Source organism: Mesoplodon densirostris, chromosome 18 (assembly GCF_025265405.1).
Source record: "Mesoplodon densirostris isolate mMesDen1 chromosome 18, mMesDen1 primary haplotype, whole genome shotgun sequence".
Classification (NCBI taxonomy): Eukaryota; Metazoa; Chordata; class Mammalia; order Artiodactyla; family Ziphiidae; genus Mesoplodon; species Mesoplodon densirostris.
Window position 1 is genome coordinate 10,955,451 of NC_082678.1, and position 18,006 is coordinate 10,973,456.

Genomic DNA, 18,006 nt, shown 5'->3' on the forward strand with positions numbered 1-18,006 from the left:
GTATCTGTTAATCTCATACCCCTAATTTGTCCCTCCACCCTTCCCTCTCCCCTTTGGTAACCACAGGTTTGTTTTCTATCTCTGTAACTCTGTTTCTGTTTTGTATATACATTCATTTGTATTATTTTTTAGATTTAGGGTACTTGTTTTGAAGATGCATTTGCATGCATTTGTAACACAGCTTTTTCCTGAGATTTTATGTTAGAGTGTCATAGTTGGGCAGAGGTAGAGAGATAAGGAACTGTCTATAATGTTGGACATTATAGAGGTAATAAAGCCCCTGGGATATCTTTCTGGTCTGTGGCAGAGAAATCCATTTTGTTGCCTCTTGCAGAGAAGTAGGGAAGGGAATATAGATCCTGTTTTTCTACTCTGGCATAATTTCAATGAGAATTCTTTTTTTTTTTTTATGGGACTTTAATGCTGGTAGAATTAGGTTTGAATGCCAGTCTAGGCACTTTCTTTTTTAATTAATTAATTAATTTATTATTTATTTTGTCTGCATTGGGCCTTCGTTGCTGTGCACGGACTTTCTCTAGTTGTGGCGAGCAGGGGCTACTCTTCATTGCGGTGTGCGGACTTCTCATTGTGGTGGCTTCTCTTGTTGTGGAGCACAGGCTTTAGGCGCAAGGGCTTCAGTAGTTGTGGCACGCAGGCTCAGTAATTGTGGCTCACGGGCTCAGTAGTTTTGGTGTGCAGGCTTAGTTACTCCACGGCATCTGGGATCTTCCCAGACCAGGGCTTGAACCCATATCCCCTGCAGTGGCAGGCAGATTCTTAACCACTGTGCCACCAGGGAAGTCCTCAGTGAGAATTCTATATAGATTTTCCACAGATGGAGCACTTGAGTTCAATAATACTATACAAGGATACACCTGTAGTCCCTTCCTCTGGCCTGCAGCTTGTGACTTTAGTAGAGAAGTTAAGATAAGTGTTAAATTGAATAATAAGAACATAAACTTCACTTTCTTGCCATTAGGAGTGATTTAATGTGTAACACTGAATATCCTAAAAAATTAAGCTATTATATTTTAGCATCAGACCATATGATACTCTAGTTAATTCTTGCTGTGGTGAAAGGACATATCTGACTCCAAAAAAAAAAAAAGATTTTTGTAATATCCTATATAGGGTATGTGCTACTGTGGATTGTTAACAGGTTAGACTGAATGCATCTGAACATAAAAGAAAATCTGAAAAAATGTTGACAATGAATCAAGTTAATGTAAAGAGATATTCAGTTTAGGTAAATTAGTTCTGCATCACATTTAAAATAGATCATCTTGAGTTCCCTGGCTATTTTTTATGTCTATAAATTCTCTATTTGGAAATAAATTGAGCCCAAGGAAGAACCTCATACTGACATTGTTCAGCATCCCTCAGTGAAAAGGTTTGAAAAAGAATAATTCCTGTAGTTGGTGACCACTGAAAAACAGCCTAAATAGGAAGAAAATTACGCTTTCCTCAGCTGCCGCTAAGGTGCTCGGTCCTTCCGAGGAAGCTGAGGCCACGTTGGGGTGTAGGCCCTCACCTCACTTCATGGTGCGACTGCACCATGCCCAGCAGCCCCTGCCTAGCACTCGCCCGCACCATGGCCTCCGACTCAGAGCGCACCTGCATCTACTCAGCCCTCATCCTGCCCAACAGTGAGGTGACAGTCACCGAGGATAAGATCAATGCCCTCATTAAAGCAGCCAGTGTAAATGTTGAACTTTTCTGGCCAGGCTTGTTTGCAAAGGCTTTGGCAGGTGTCAACATCGGGAGCCTTGTCTGCAATGTCGGGGCAGGTGGACCTGCCCCAGCATCTGGGGCTGCACCGGCAGGAGGTCCTGCCCCCTCCACCACTGTTGCCCCAGCTGAGGAGAAGAAAGTGGAAGCAAAGAAAGAAGAATCTGAAGAGTCTAATGGTGACATGGGCTTTGGTCTTTTTGACTAAACCTCTTTAGTAACACGTTCAATAAAAAGCTGAGCTCTTTAAAAAGAAAAAAGAAAGAAAATTGAGTTAAAAGCTAATTGTATGGAAAGAGTGTAGCAGTCTGGAAGCACAGGATTAAAATGAATGCCAGAGATCAGGAATTTTAGGGGTCTAAATTCCAGGGCAGAAAAATGAACCTGAATGGGGTTTCTTTTTGGAGTGATGAAAGTATTCTGAAATTAGAAAGTGGTGATGGTTCCATAAACTTATGAAGAGACTAAAGCCATTGATCTGTATACTTTAAGAGGATAGAGTTTATGGTATATGAATTATTTTGAAAAAATGACCCTGACTATGGGGGAAATGATAGCTCAGGGCCATCTGGCATAGGGTAGGAACCCAACCAGGGTGAGTAGTGCACCTGTGTGCAGGGTGGCAATGAGCAGTGGTGAGATTTGTTACATGTAGGGGGATAGATTAAATAAGTATAGTATTAAATAAGGAAAACGAGAACCAGATTTTTCACTATTGGAGAACAGAGTTATAACTTTGGAAAGGAAGAAATCTAGAATTAACCCTATGGTATTGAATTGGAATTAGAGCATCTTTGTGAACATTTAGAGTGTATGTTTGTATATGGATTTACAAATAAAAATGAATATAGAGTTGTGTGTATGTATATAAATGTATGAGCATACTGCCTAACTTTGTCGACGGAGTGGACTTGGAGGGCAGTGACATCCTGATCGCAATGAGCATACCTGATATTCTAAATACCTTTCCCCACTGGAAAAAAAAAAAAAAAACTCTTCTTGGGAAAAGGACTGATTCTAGGGCTAGGGCAGGGAAAGTACAAGATGAGCCTGGAACATCTGATGCCAAAAAGCAAAGAAGTGCTCAGAAAATGACAGGGATATATCAGAAGGTTACAGGAGCCAAATCGAAAGGGCTCACATGGCCAACTTTGGGACAATTTGAGCATCAAAATAAATAATCATAGTAACAGGTTATAACTCATTGAGTAAGATAGGAGTCTGAGTTCAGATAGGTAGGTAGATAGGTAAAGGAAGAGAAACTAAACTATAGAAGAGTGATGGATTTAGAAAATATCACTGTTTGGCAAGCATGATAGTAATTAATTCTACCAAGAAACATTAATGGATGCTAAAAATAGTGGGCAAAAGTTTACTGAGGAGAGATTCAGACTGCTATTTGTACACCAATGTTCATACTATCATTATTCATAATATCTAATAGATGGAAACAGCTCAAGTGTCCAACTTGATGGACAGATGAATAGATAAACTAAATGTGGTATGTACATAAAATGGAGTCAGTCATAAAAAGGAGTGAAATTCTGATACATGATCTAACATAGGATGAACCTTGAAAATTCGCAAAGTGAGATAAGTTAGACATAAAAGGACAAATACTGTGTGATTCCACTTATATGGGGTACCTAGAATAAGCAAATTCATAGAGACAGAAAGTAGAATAGAGGTTACTAGGGGCTAGTAAGAGGGGAGATTGGGGAGTTTTATTTAGTGGATACAGAGTTTCTCTGGGGGATGATTAAAAAGTTCTGAAAATGGGGCCTCCCTGGTGGCGCAGTGGTTGAGAGTCCGCCTGCCGATGCAGGGGATACGGGTTCGTGCCCCGATCTGGGAGGATCCCATATGCCGCGGAGCGGCTGGGCCCGTGAGCCATGGCCGCTGGGCCTGCGCGTCCGGAGTCTGTGCTCCGCAACGGGAGAAGCCACGACAGTGAGAGGCCCGCATACCGCAAAAAGAAAAAAAAAAAAAAAAAAGTTCTGAAAATGGAGATGGTTGCACAACATTGTGAACGTACTTAATGCCACGGAATCGTACAATTAAAAATGGTTAAAATGGGGCTTCCCTGGTGGCGCAGTGGTTGAGAGTCCGCCTGCTGATGCAGGGGTTGCAGGTTCGTGCCCCGGTCCCGGAGTATCCCACATGCCGCGGAGCGGCTGGGCCCGTGAGCCATGGCAGCTGAGCCTGCGCATCCAGAGCCTGTGCTCCACAATGTGAGAGGCCACAACAGTGAGAGGGCCCGCGTACCACACAAAAAAAAAAAGGTTAATGGCAAATTTTGTTACGTGTATTTTTATCACAAAAATTTTTTTTAATTTAAAAGTTTGTTGAAGAATGGTATACTTACATACTTTCAAAGTATCCCCCCATTACATACTTATTAATTACAAAGAGAAAGAGTATAATTTTAGAGTGGAAATATCTGGCAAACACTGCCATAACCAAGTGATCAAAGTTAACACAGCATTGCTTTTTCAATAGTCCTGCCAAAAATGCATAACCTGAATTAAATCATGAGATAACTTCAAATTGAGGGACACTGTGCAAAATAGCTGGCCTGTAATCTTCAAAAGTGTCAAGATCATGAAAGTTAAGATGAGACTGAAGAACTGTTCGAGATTAAAGGAGTCAAAGAGAACTAAGAACTCAGTGCAGTTGCTTAATCCCGAATTGGATCTTTTTGCTAGAAGTGACATTACTGGATAAATATCAAAACTTAAATGGGGTCTGTGGATGAGATCATAATAATGTAAAATGTTAGGTTCCTGATTTCTCTGCTAGTACTGTGGTTATGTAAGAGAATTGCTTGTTTATAGGAAATGCATACTGTCTGGGCATGATGGGATATCACATCTATATTTTCAAATGGTTAAGGAAAAAAATGATCTTTGTACTGTTCTTGAAACTTTTTTGTAAGTTTGAACTGATTTTAAAATAAAAAAGGATATTTACATGAACTGTAAGGGAAAAAAGAGATAAAAGAACCTGAATGAAGGTGGTGATCATGGCCAGGACTAGATCCCAAGACTAGGACTTGTATTGGAAGGCTAACTGCCAAAGAAATGGGAAACTTCTGTTCAGTGAGTTACAAAAACATTCTCTCAAATTCAAGGGTTTCAAGTAAATATACTGAGGATTCTGAGTAGACTATCAATTATAATATGTAACAGTGGAAAAATCAGCTTCTAGTCAAGGACCTAGTAATTTTGCATTTAGAATGTGAAAACAAAAGAAATGACCAAACTGAATGTCAAAATAGTTGCAAAACTGGCCATTTTATTTTGATAGATTCAGGTGTTTCAATGTCTTCCTGTTATAGGTGATGCTGAACAAGAACTTGGTCCCCCTCCATCTGTAGATGAGGCAGCAAACACACTCATGACTCGTCTGGGTTTCCTCCTTGGAGAGAAAGTCACGGAAGTTCAGCCAGGTGACCAGTACAACATGGAAGTACAGGATGAAAATCAGGTAAACTGTTTCGTATCAACTTAGTGAAACATGGGTGAAACAGCCTATTATAACCAGGAAAGGTAAAATGTTGCAGGGTGTCAGTGTTCTGAGAAGAATAGTCCCAAGTATAGAATGCCTTTTGAGGCCTGGAGATATAACTTAATTTTCCATAATCACTATATTTCTTCAGGGTTTTTTTGGAGCATCTTTTAGTTTCCTTCTTAAGTTTAAAAAGCCACTTTAGGGTTTTGACTTATTTATTGAATGAATGAAGAAATAAATAAGTAAATAAGCCAACAAACAAAATAGGCATATATATGAGCACTGCACCCCCAAATTGCAGAATACATATTGTTTTCAGGTGCACATGGATTATTTGCCAAATTGACAATATGCTGATCCATAGAACAGATCTCAACAAATGTCAAAAGATTTCAATTACTGTGACCATAGTAGAATTATCAATTATAAAATAACATAGAAAATTATAGCTAAAAGATAACTCAGAAAATCAAAGTCCCCAAGTGATGGGATATTAATACACTCCTAAGTAGCCTTTAAGTCAGAAAATCACAAGAAATTGGAAAATATTTTAAACAGAAATAATAAAAAACAAAATATAATAAAACTTGTAGTATATAAAATATGCTTTAAAAAACCTTAGTTTTGGATACATATATTAGAAAAGCAGAAAATCCGAAAAATTAATGATCTAGATATTTATCTCAGAAAGTTAAAAATATCAGCAATTTGAACAAATTATTATTTCATAGACTTTTTTCTTTTGGCTATTTCATTCTTTTCAGTTAAAATGTAGCAAAAGAAGTATTAGACTCAGATTCATTTATGCGGTCTTAATCTTTAAAATGAATGTCCAGTAGTGAACCATTTTACTCAGAAGATGACAAATTAAATTCAAATTGCGTATTCTCAGTAATGTTGGTGAAGATTCTGTCACATGTTAGCTTCATCATAAAGTGTACAAGGATTATTTGAATATATTTGTCAATCATGTGGTTAATGCTCAGATGTTCTAGAGCTCTCTCCTCAGACTTTTCCTTTCTTTATATTCTCACTCCTAAGGTCATTGGTTTTGCTGGCTGCACATTTGATCACGTGGACAGTTTCTGTAAAATTCAAATACCTGGAGATTCTAATCAGATTGAAACTCTTCCATTCTTAAGTCTTTAAATACTGTCTTAACTCCTGAACTATCTCTAGCCCTGCCTTTCCCCTTAACTCTAGATCTGTATTTCTAGCTGCCTACACTACCTTTTCTACCTATGTGTCCAAGATACATCTCAAATTTAACATGTCAAAAAACTGAACTCTTGCATTTTTCCCCAGAACCTGCTCCTTCTACTGAGTTTCCTGTCTGAATAGGTGGCATCACCTACAGGCATAAGATAAAAGCACTGGAGTCATTCTTGGCTTTACTCTGTCACACTCTACATTCACTCTTGCAGCAAATTATGTAGGCTTTGTCTTCAGAATGTATGCTAAATCTGGTCCCTTTTCATTACTTCCACTGGTACACCTAAATCCAGGTCACTGTCATCTCTTGCCTGGGCTAGTGCAATAGCTCCTAGAATGTAAGGTTAGAAGGCTGGAACTTTTGCCTGTTCTATTTATTGCTGTATCCTCTGCACCTAGAACAATGTCTACTATTAGTAGGTGCTCAATAAATACTTACTGTCTGAATAAATGGCCTCCCAATAGGGCTCTGCTTCCACTCTTGCCCCCTGTAGTCTGTTTACACAGAAGCCAGCGTGATCCTTGTAAAATGTGAACCTGGTCCTTTGACTTCTCTTCTCTCAATCTCCCACTATATTCCCCCACATTTAACATTAAATCTGAACTCTTTACCATGACCAGCAAGGGGCTACCTCTCTGACATCATTTCCTACCCCTCTCCCTTTCACCTGCAGCTCGCCGGCAGCACTGGCCTTCCTGTCATTCCTCAAACACATAAAACATTCATTTATACTGGAATGTTCTTCCCACGTAACTCACTTCCTTACTTTATCCAGTGCTCAAATGTTACCTCCTCCGAGAGGCCTCTTCCTTAATCACTTTATCTAATAACACCTGCCCATCTCTGTATCCCCTTATCCTGGCACTTTATTTTTTTTATAGCTTTTATCATTAATTTATTACATTATATATTTAGTTGTGGGGAGGGTTGTCTGTATATCATACAAGAATGTAAGCTTCATGGTGATAGGGATTAATTTTTTTAACTAATTTACATTGTAACTATCTCAGTATGCTGTGATCTGTGAATAAAAAATGGAAATGATACATGTTGAGGGCTTCATTTAAATTGGTATAAATAAAACATCTATTTTACTTTTTATCTCTTTATATTCACAGCAGGTTAAAATGTGACTGTTCTAATAATGACCAAGAAACATGACATTACAATCTGAGAATTTGCCAAGGACCCTGTTGTTTCTAAAAAGCTACATTTCTTGAGGTGCTAAAATTTATATTTGGTTGCTTTTGAGATGCTTCATGTCACAGCCTGTTGCAGTAATTTCTAAATGAAGTCACATGACTTGTGACTTCATTTAGAAATCAGGTAGCCCCTTCCTGGTCATGGTAAATAAAGATTTCAGATTAGAGCGTGCTTTGTGCATTTACTGAATAAATTCATCATAAAATAAGTAAATGAGTAGTATCATTGATTTAATGTAATTAAAGTGATACAGTATAATAGAAAAGTCACTGAACCAGGAGGTAGAAGATTTGTAGGGTTCATTTGTATTTCAATTTCCAGGTAAAGAAAAGTGGAAACACACTGCCAGAAAGTGATGGAATAGTATTCAAATCCAGGCAGTCTGCTTTTACAACTTACGTTCTTAATAGCTACACCATACTGGTCCAGTATAGCATGAAATAATGACAGGATTGTTGTGAAGATCAAGTTAAATCATGAATATGAAATCACTTCGTAAGCTGTAAAATGTCATATAAACAAAAGATATATATGCAATATAATTAGTATGTAAATGTATGCAGGAACTGTATGATTTGGGGGAAATTGCTTCATAGCTTGCATACTTAGGGTAGTTTCATTTTCACATTTCTTAAATGGGGAAATAATATTTATTATGCCTCATACTTGGTTGATAAGGAGATAATGAAGTATCAATTATAACATTTAAAAACTTTTAACTACGAAACATTGAACAAATGTAAAATATTAATAATGAAGCTACATGATAGCCCGCTTGGAATATAATATACCATGAAACTATCTTGGAACCACAGAAGAAAGTGGCTGAATTGATCATTGGAATTTCTAGTCTTAGGAAAATGATTAAGAACTGGGAGGTCATGTTCACTTAGTGACTTTCTTCTGTACTAAACAGCGTACTGACAACGATAGATTGCTTTGTTTAGAAAGACCCTATAGTAATGGTGTCCTCAGAATAGTGCCAGTAATGACAAAATCCAGCAGAGGCAAGTCAGCATATATCATTTTTTTTGCAAAGGACAACATATTGAAAGTGATATTCAACTGATCACTATATTTTCTTCTCTCAGTAGTTTCTGGGGTATTAGGATGTACCTTATAAATTCCATCATTAGATTCTTCCCTTGTGTATTTGTAGAACCTTGAAGAGATCCGATTGGGAGTTTGGGATCCTTCTGGAGACCACTAAAAGATCAATGGGAAAACCACTGAAAAGTTTTAGAAGTGGAGCGGCTTAATTAGATGTCCATTTTAGCCTGCAGTATGGAGAGTAGATAATGTTGTCTTTCTGTGCCTAGAAGAGATTTCTATGTCTCATTAACTAGCCTCCTTAAATAAACATAAGGCTTGCCTTTTAATTCACAAGCCATGAACAATTTTCTGCTTTCTGAATGGCTTGATCTTTAAGCTTTGCTTTTACAGTTAAAGCTTTTAAAGCATACAGTCTGTGATAAATGCTTTATTTTCCAGAAAATAACTTGTAGTAAAAATTATGCATCATTTGAGCCTAACCTCCACATTGGCTATATTATGCATATAATACAGTTTCCTTTCTCAAAGAACTGACTGAGAATCTTGTCTAAAAATGGAAATTAGTTGCTATAGAGGTAATAGATTTATACCCAAATGAAACTTTTTCAACATGGAATGACTGAGTATAGATATATCTAATGTAGAAGACTCTGATACAATTCTATTACAGTACCCACATATTTCTTAAACTGAGAATGAGGCAGTTAAAAATTGCCATACCAAATTCTAACTAGGAAGGATTCTAAGTCAGTAAGACTGGGGTGGGGTTCAGTATCTGTCAGTTTTGTAGGGGAATTTGTTTTTTACATTCCACAGGAAATTCTACTGCAAGCTCAGTTTTTAAAAAATTCATTGCTCTGGTAGACCAACATCATTTTATAGAAATAGAGGAAATTACAAAGAAATTGAAACTCCTCCCTCCTCTGGAGAAAAATTATATAGAAGAGAAATGGCATAGATTTGAGGGCTTATTGTGTTATTAAGAAAAATCAGTTTCTAATATTATTCATATGATTGAAAAGATTTACTTGGTTGCAGGGTTCTGAGAATGTCATTTATGCTTGGTTGAGTTGAATGTATCTTTTATGACCTGGTTATGGCATTTGAATTAAAATCAAAACCTGGATTCAACACAGATAATTAAATATAAGAGATTGCATCTGGAAATCATTTGGGGACGAGTCAAAGAGCCTTAATATTCTCATATTCAGTGATCAACATATTTTCCAGTCAAGTTATAAAATGTAAATCTTCAATTTTAGCAGAGAGATTATAAATAGACTCTGTATGTAAAGTTGAAATGCTTTTTATTTAATTTAACATTTAAAGATGTCAAATTTATCATTAGTACTCCTTCAAGTAATTTTGCCACTGATCAGTTACTGTTTTGAAAAGGATAACATTTTTTTAAAACATCATTATTGGAGTATAATTGCTTTACAGTGGTGTGTTAGTTCTGCTTTATAACAAAGTGAATCAGCTATACATATACATATATCCCCATGTCTCCTCCCTCTTGTGTCTCCCTCCCACCCTCCCTATCCCACCCCTTTAGGGGGTCACAAAGCACTGAGCTGATCTCCCTGTGCTGTACAGCTGCTTCCCAATAGCTATCTATTTTACATTTGGTAGTGTATATATGTTCATGCCACTCTCTCACTTTATCCCAGTTTACCCTTCCCCCTCCCCATGTCCTCAAGTCCATTCTCTACATCTGCGTCTTTATTCCTGTCCTGCCCCTAGGTTCTTCAGAACCTTTTTTTTTTTTTTTTAGATTCCATATATGTGTGTTAGCATACGGTATTTGTTTTTCTCTTTCTGACTTACTTCACTCCGTATGACAGACTCTAGGTCCATCCACCTCACTACAGATAACTCAGTTTCATTTCTTTTTATGGCTGAGTAGTATTCCATTGTATATATGTGCCACATCTTCCTTATCCATTCATCTGTTGCTGAACACTTAGGTTGCTTCCATGTCCTGGCTATTGTAAATAGTGCTGCAATGAACATTGTGGTACATGATTCTTTTTGAATTATGGTTTTCTCAGGGTATATGCCCAGTAGTGGGATTGCTGGGTCGTATGGTAGTTCTATTTTTAGTTTTCTAAGGAACCTCCATACTGCTCTCCATAGTGGCTGTATCAATTTACATTCCCACCAACAGTGAAAGAGGGTTCCCTTTTCTCCACACCCTCTCCAGCATTTATTGTTTGTAGATTTTTTTTTTTTTTCTTTTTGCGGTATGCGGGCCTCTCACTGTTGTGGCCTCTCCCGTTGCGGAGCACAGGCTCCGGATGCGCAGGCCCAGCGGCCATGGCTCACGGGCCCAGCTGCTCCGCGGCATATGGGATCCTCCCAGACCGGGGCACGAACCCGTATCCCCTGCATCGGCAGGCGGACTCTCAACCACTGCGCCACCAGGGAGGCCCCTGTTTGTAGATTTTTTGATGATGGCCATTCTTACTGGTGTGAGGTGATAACCTCATTGTAGTTTTGATTTGCGTTTCTCTAATGATTAGTGATGTTGAGCATCCTTTCATGTGTTTGTTAGCAATCTGTATATCTTCTTTGGAGAGATGTCTATTTAGGTCTTCTGCCCATTTTTGGATTGGGTTGTTTTTTTTTTTTTGTGGTACGCGGGCTTCTCACTGCTGTGGCCTCTCCCGTTGCGGAGCACAGGCTCCGGATGCGCAGGCTCAGCGGCCATGGTGCACGGACCCAGCCGCTCCGCGGCATGTGGGATCTTCCCAGACCGGGGCACGAACCCGTGTCCCCTGCATCGGCAGGCGGACTCTCAACCACTGCGCCACCAGGGAAGCCCGGGTTGTTTGTTTTTTTGATATTGAGCTGCATGAGCTGCTTGTAAATTTTGGAGACTAATCCTTTGTCAGTTGCTTCATTTGCAAATATTTTCTCCCATTCTGAGGGTTGTCTTTCCATCTTGTTTATGGTTTCCTTTGCAAAAGCCTTTAGGTTTCATTAGGTCCCATTTGTTTATTTTTGTTTTTATTCCCATTTCACTAGGAGGTGGGTCAAAAAGTATCTTGCTGTGATTTATGTCATAGAGTGTTCTGCCTATGTTTTCCTCTAAGAGTTTGATAGTGTCTGGCCTTACATTTAGGTCTTTAATCCATTTTGAGTTTATTTTTGTGTACGGTGTTAGGGAGTGTTCTAATTTCATTCTTTTGCATCGAGCTGTCCAGTTTTCCCAGCACCACTTATTGAAGAGGCTGTCTTTTCTCCACTGTATATTCTTGCCTCCTTTATGAAAAATAAAGTGACCAAATGTGTGTGGGTCTATCTCTGGGCTCTCTATCCTGTTCCATTGATCTATATTTCTCTTTTTGTGCCAGTACCATTACTGTCTTGCTGACTGTAGCTTTGTAGTATACTCTGAAGTCAGGGAGCCTAATTCCTCCACCTCCATTTTTCTTTCTCAAGATTGCTTTGGCTCTTTGGGGTCTTTGGTGTTTCCACACAAATCGTGAATTTTTTTGTTCTAGTTCTGCGAAAAATGCCATTGGTAGCTTGATAGGGATTGTACTGAATCTGTAGATTGCTTTGGGTAGTATAGTCATTTTCACAGTGTGATTCTTCCAATCCCAGAACATGGTATATCTCTCTGTCTGTTTGTATCATCTTTAATTTCTTTCATCGGTGTCTTATAGCTTTCTGCATACAGGTCTTTTGTCTCCTTAGGTAGGTTTATTCCTAGGTATTTTATTCTTTTTGTTGCAGTGGTAAATGGGAGTGTTTCTTTAATATCTCTTTCAGATTTTTCATCATTAGTATATAGGAATGCAAGAGATTTCTGTGCATTAATTTTGTATCCTGGTACTCTACGAAATTCATTGATTAGCTCTAGTAGTTTTCTGGTAGAATCTTTAGGATTCTCTACGTATAGTATCATGTCATCTGCAAACAGTGACAGCTTTACTTCTTCTTTTCCGATTTGGATTCCTTTTATTTCTTTTTCTTCTCTGATTGCTGTGGCTAAAACTTCCAAAACTATGTTGAATAAGAGTGGTGAGAGTGGGCAACCTTGTCTTGTTCCTGATCTTAGAGGAAATAGTTTCCATTTTTCACCATTGAGAACGATGTTGGCTGTGGGTTTGTCATATATGGCCTTTATTATGGTGAGGTAAGTTCCCTCTATGCCTACTTTCTGGAGGGTTCTTATCATAAATGGGTGTTGGATTTTGTCGAATGCTTTTTTGCATCTATTCAGATGATCATATGGTTTTTCTCCTTCAGTTTGTTAATATGGTTTATCACATTGATTGATTTGTGTACATTGAAGAATCCTTCCATTCCTGGGATAAACCCCACTTGATCATGGTGTATGATCCTTTTAATGTGCTGTTGGATTCTGTTTGCTAGTATTTTGTTGAGGATTTTTGCATCTATGTTCATCAGTGATATTGGCCTGTAGTTTTCTTTCTTTGTGACATCTTTGTCTGGTTTTGGTATCAGGGTAGGATAACATTTCTTGAGTGTTTGAGAAAACATAGACTTTCATTCATTATTTCATTTATTTATTTGGGTAGAAGGAGCTAAAGAAAAGCGATTATCATTAAATTAGGTAAACCAGAATATACTACCATCAGTCTTTTTGGTGATTATTCATTACTTCCCATCAAAAATGTGAAAAGGAGGTAACTTTAGGTGTAAGAATCACTCAGTGATCTCAGTCTGTAATCAGTTTCTACAGAGAAATTATTTCATTTTGTATTAAATTAATATTGTTTGATCTATTTTATTTGACAAACTTTTAGATAAGTCATTTTCTCTGCATTCATTTATTGTCTCTGAGCAGCCACGTGTGTATCAAAAAAAACCCATTTATTTGCATTAAGAACTTTATTTTTATTTCCCCTTGGCTGCAGAGATATTTTTTTTCTATCCAAAGAAAATTATTAGCAAGAAAAAGTTCCAAGCCTTCAGAAAAATTTCGATTGAAAATAGCAAGAAAAATTTGTGATTAATAAATTCGTCTAGGGCCTCCCTGGTGGCGCAGTGGTTAAGAGTCCGCCTGCCGATGCAGGGGATACGGGTTCGTGCCCCGGTCTGGGAGGATCCCATATGCCGCGGAGCGGCTGGGCCCGTGAGCCATGGCCGCTGGGCCTGCGCATCCGGAGCCTGTGCTCCGCAACGGGAGAGGCCACAACAGTGAGAGGCCCGCATACCGCAAAAAGAAAATAAATAAATAAATAAATAAATAAATAAATAAATAAATTCGTCTATTAGTTCATAGCAGTGATAAAGACCACTTGTCACTGTGAGTTTCCTAGGCAGAAAAACAGGCCAGTCTCTGCTCATGTTAAATTTATCAAGTTTCACCTTAATTATAGAACACAGAATGCTTTATCCCAGAAGGCAAAAACAAACAGAACCTAATAGACGTAATAGTTGTGCATGTGGATTTTTTTCTTTTTCTTATCAAAGCATGTGTTTTACCATAAGATATATTTTACTTTAACAGCTGATAAGTTTATCTCATTTTTCATTTCAATTTTTCAGACCTCAGCAATCACCCAGAGGATAAGTCCCTGTTCCACCTTGACTAGCAGCACTGCCTCTCCACCAGCCAGTAGCCCCTGCTCCACTCTCCCGCAAGTCAGTACAAATGCAACTGCCAAGGATGGCAGCTATGGGGCTGTCACTAGTCCAACCTCCACCCTTGAAAGCAGAGATAGCGGTATCATTGGTAAGTTGGTTTTTATATTAATCATTAAAAAAGAAATCATTTTGTGTCTTTTTTTCTTTTTAAAATAATTACACAAGCTCAAGGTTTTTAAAAATTCTGCTTTTGAGTTACTGAGGTGTATGTATAAAATGTGTCCTTTTCTTTTTAATGATACAGGAGAGAGACATAAAGGGTAAACAAAATGAGAGGTATCCCTCCCTGCTTAACCAGTCCTTTAAAGATAATATCTGATAGAAAAAAGTTCTTTCTACTTCTTCTTGTAAATTCACATGCATCATCTGTCTACCAACAGAAGTGGTTCAGAAAATGTTTATCCCTCACTGAACTAGTAGTTTCTTGGTGGTTCTCAGTCTTCGTATTATTGCCTGTTGTATATTTGTTAAGGGGAGTCAGTCACATGGAAGTGAGCAAAGTTTTGGGAAAAGAAGAATCTGAAGACAAAGAAATGCAAAGAGAAGAAAAGAAGACTGAGCACAGAATCTTAGGGCACGTTCAAATTGAGCAGGGGGTGAGAGGTGTGAGAATGAGCCAGTAGATACAGAAAAAGGGTAGTCAGACAGATAGGAGAAAAATTGGGGCAGTATAGTGTTACCAGTGCCAAGGAAGATAAAAGTTTCAAGGAAGGGGTGAGGAGAGGCTAGTCAACAAATGACAGAAGCTGAAGAGGCTAGGAAAGTGGAAACGATAAAGGAATAAAGACAATGAAATATTTTTTCCTCATTTGGCTTCCTTCTAAAGGTTATCAAATCAAAATATTTATTTGTTTAGATGTTACTGCAGATATTTTAATGCCATGTCAACTAAGCATATCTCTAGTACTTAAATGAATATACATCAACATGTGAATTTATTCACTTTAAATAAATAATGAGTTGATAAAAAGAATATTTTTACAGCAAAGTTACAGGATACAAAATCAACATACAAAAACCAGTTGCGGGCTTCCCTGGTGGCGCAGTGGTTGAGAGTCCACCTGCCGATGCAGGGGACACGGGTTCGTGCCCCAGTCTGGGAAGATCCCACATGCCGCGGAGCGGCTAAGTCCATGAGCCATGGCCGCTGAGCCTGTGCATCCGGAGCCTGTGCTCTGCAATGGGAGAGGCCACAACAGTGAGAGGCCCGCCTACCACACACACACACACACACACAAAAACCAGTTGCATTTCTATACCCTAACAGTGGATAACCAAAAAAAATAAAAGAAAGCAATTCCATTACAGTAGCATCAAAAAGAATAAAATACTTAGGAATAAATTTAACCAAGGAGGCAAAAGGCATGTACACTAAACACTACGAAACATTGCTAAAGAAATTTTAAAAGACTTAAATAATTGGAAATATATCCTGTGTTCATGGATTGGAAGACTGATATTGTTAAAATGATAATATTTCTCAAAGCAATCTGCAGAATCATTGAAATCCCTATCATAATCCCAACAATGTTCTTTGCAGAAATAGAAACACCCATTCTGAAATTCTTGTGAAATCTCAAAGGACCCCAAATAATCAAAACAATTTTGAAAATGGAGAACAAAGTTGGAGGACTCACATCTCCTGATTTTAAAACGTATTATAAAGCTCCTAAAAGGCAGGATTCATGTCTAATAATTTTATATATCCTCAGTATGTAACATAATAATTTCTAATTTGTGATTACTTTATATGAGAAGTCATTATGAAGATATTATCATTAAATAGCTAAATATTTTAACTAAATAAAACACATAGATAGACAAAATATGATGAAAATTGACCTCTTTTCCTAACCTCTGAAATAGTTTATAGAAAATTGGAATTACCTGTTTCTGGACTATTTAGTAGAACCTGCCGTTAAAATATTTCAGACCTGTTATTTTCTTTATGTCGATTTTTTAAACTACTATTTCAGTGTATTTAATACTATAGGACTTAAAATTTTTTCTTTTTCTTTCTGAATGTGTTTTCCTTAGTAATAGTTTCTCTTCCAAATTTATTTGCAAAAACTTGTCCAAAGTATTCTCTTATAATGACATCACTACCTACCCAGGAACCCAAGCTGGAAAGCCAAGAGGAGAGTCCTTCCCACCTTCCTTCCCCCTGTATTTCTCATCCCTGTATTGTTTTTTCATCTTTCCTAGCATTGCCTTGATAGTCCGCATTATCTTAGACCTAGATTAATACAAATCTAACTGTTCTCTCTGCATTTTTTGCCTTGTCCTAAGTCTGTTTTTCACACAGCCACTAAAGTGAATTAACTGAAAAACAATTACTATTTTGATTCTGTTATCTATAAGATGAAGTGAACTACCTGAAATTCAAATCTGATCAGATCACTCCTTTGGCTCCCATTTACCTAGCAGATAAAGGCCAGGCTCTCCTGATCTGACTGCAGCCAATTTCTCCAGCCTTCAAGCCCACTACTTCCGGCCTTGTATATATTATTCTGGCAACTTTAGATTTTGTTGTTACCTGACACATTCATTTTTTCATCTCTATGCTTTTGCTCATATTGAGCATTCTGCCTTGTAATCTCCTCTCTCCCTCTTAAATTGGACTCACTCCTACATATTTTTTTAAGATTCACCTTGAGTATCCTGTCACCACTACTACCACCACCTCTCTTCACTTCTCCACTCCACCTCCTATCCAATACATATTATTATTCCGTGTTCCCAGTAATACCTGTGCATATCTGTATCATTACATTTAACACATGGTATTATAATTACTTTTGGAGCCTGCTTTTCACCATTAGACTGTTTCTTGTTAGCCAAAATTGTGTCTTATTCATCCGTATCTGTAGCACCTAGTCCAGTGACTGACATATGGTAGCATAGTAGGTGCTCAAAGGAAAGAAAGCTTAAGTGTGGAAGGATAGGGCATAAAGGACTGACCTGGCACTTTACTTTTTTGACAGGTGTTTAGAGTGTTTAGAGTGACCATTGGGTACAAGATGGAACTTTATTAAATTTTTAATAAATAATAGAGATTAGAATTCTCCATCAACTAATCTTATTCTCTTAAATTCTCTTTATGATTCATTTTGGCCCAGTGACTTTTATAATCCCAGCCAAACCTCTTCCTGGGTTCTTCTTTCAATCTTATTAGAGTGTCTGTAACTGCATATCATCTATTCTGCCATACATAAAAAAAAATAGCTTTAGAAATACATTCATCCAAGCAGAAGGCATGGTGCTGACAGATTGGATAAAATCCATTTACAAGTAGTTACCTTTCAAAGTGGAAGCTTAACATGTCAGTGAGTGATCAGAATAAATGTTCATAATGTTCTGAAAATTAAAAATGAGATCCTGCTTTGACTTATAGCAGGCAGTGTTCCTCATTTTTTTTTCTGATAAATTTCCAAAATTGTGTTCCTTGTAAATATAAGTGCCTTTGTGGATAAGAGAGCTAATTTGAAGAATAATGAACTTCCATTCTTTAATGTGTATAAATACTGAAACAGATTTACTTGCAAAATAATGAGAGAAGAAAGAGAATAATATCTGTTCCTAAAATTACATAAGACTATAGAGTAATTATCAAATTATATGTGAGCAGCTTATCTTGAGAAATGACTTGTTTCCCTTTAGTTTTTTTTCACTGCAGT

At 37.6% G+C, this 18,006-nt stretch overlaps 2 protein-coding genes across 8 annotated transcripts in view; both read left to right on the forward strand.

Annotated features, from left to right (window-relative positions):
* TANC2 (tetratricopeptide repeat, ankyrin repeat and coiled-coil containing 2) overlaps positions 1–18,006 on the forward strand; it is a 363,149-nt gene that overhangs the window by 204,333 nt on the left and 140,810 nt on the right. For all 6 annotated transcript variants that reach the window (XM_060080807.1, XM_060080805.1, XM_060080801.1 and 3 more), the window contains 2 exons: positions 5,066–5,214; positions 14,231–14,417. In XM_060080807.1, the coding sequence (XP_059936790.1) occupies positions 5,066–5,214; positions 14,231–14,417 (336 nt within the window). The remainder of the gene's footprint in view (positions 1–5,065; positions 5,215–14,230; positions 14,418–18,006) is intronic.
* Positions 1,556–1,963, forward strand: LOC132478745 (large ribosomal subunit protein P1-like). 2 transcript variants are annotated; one of them, XM_060082128.1, is made up of 2 exons: positions 1,592–1,662; positions 1,738–1,963. In XM_060082128.1, the coding sequence occupies exons 1-2, from the start codon at positions 1,592–1,594 to the stop codon at positions 1,934–1,936; spliced, it is 270 nt and encodes an 89-aa protein (XP_059938111.1). In that variant the 3' UTR covers positions 1,937–1,963. The 2 variants fall into 2 exon arrangements, with proteins under 2 accessions (XP_059938110.1, XP_059938111.1); XM_060082127.1 differs by having other exon boundaries at positions 1,556–1,963.

Coding starts and splice junctions, on each gene's coding strand:
- LOC132478745 (XM_060082127.1), top strand. CDS start 1,556: ATGCCCAGCAGCCCCTGCCTAGCACTCGCCCGCACCATGGCCTCCGAC.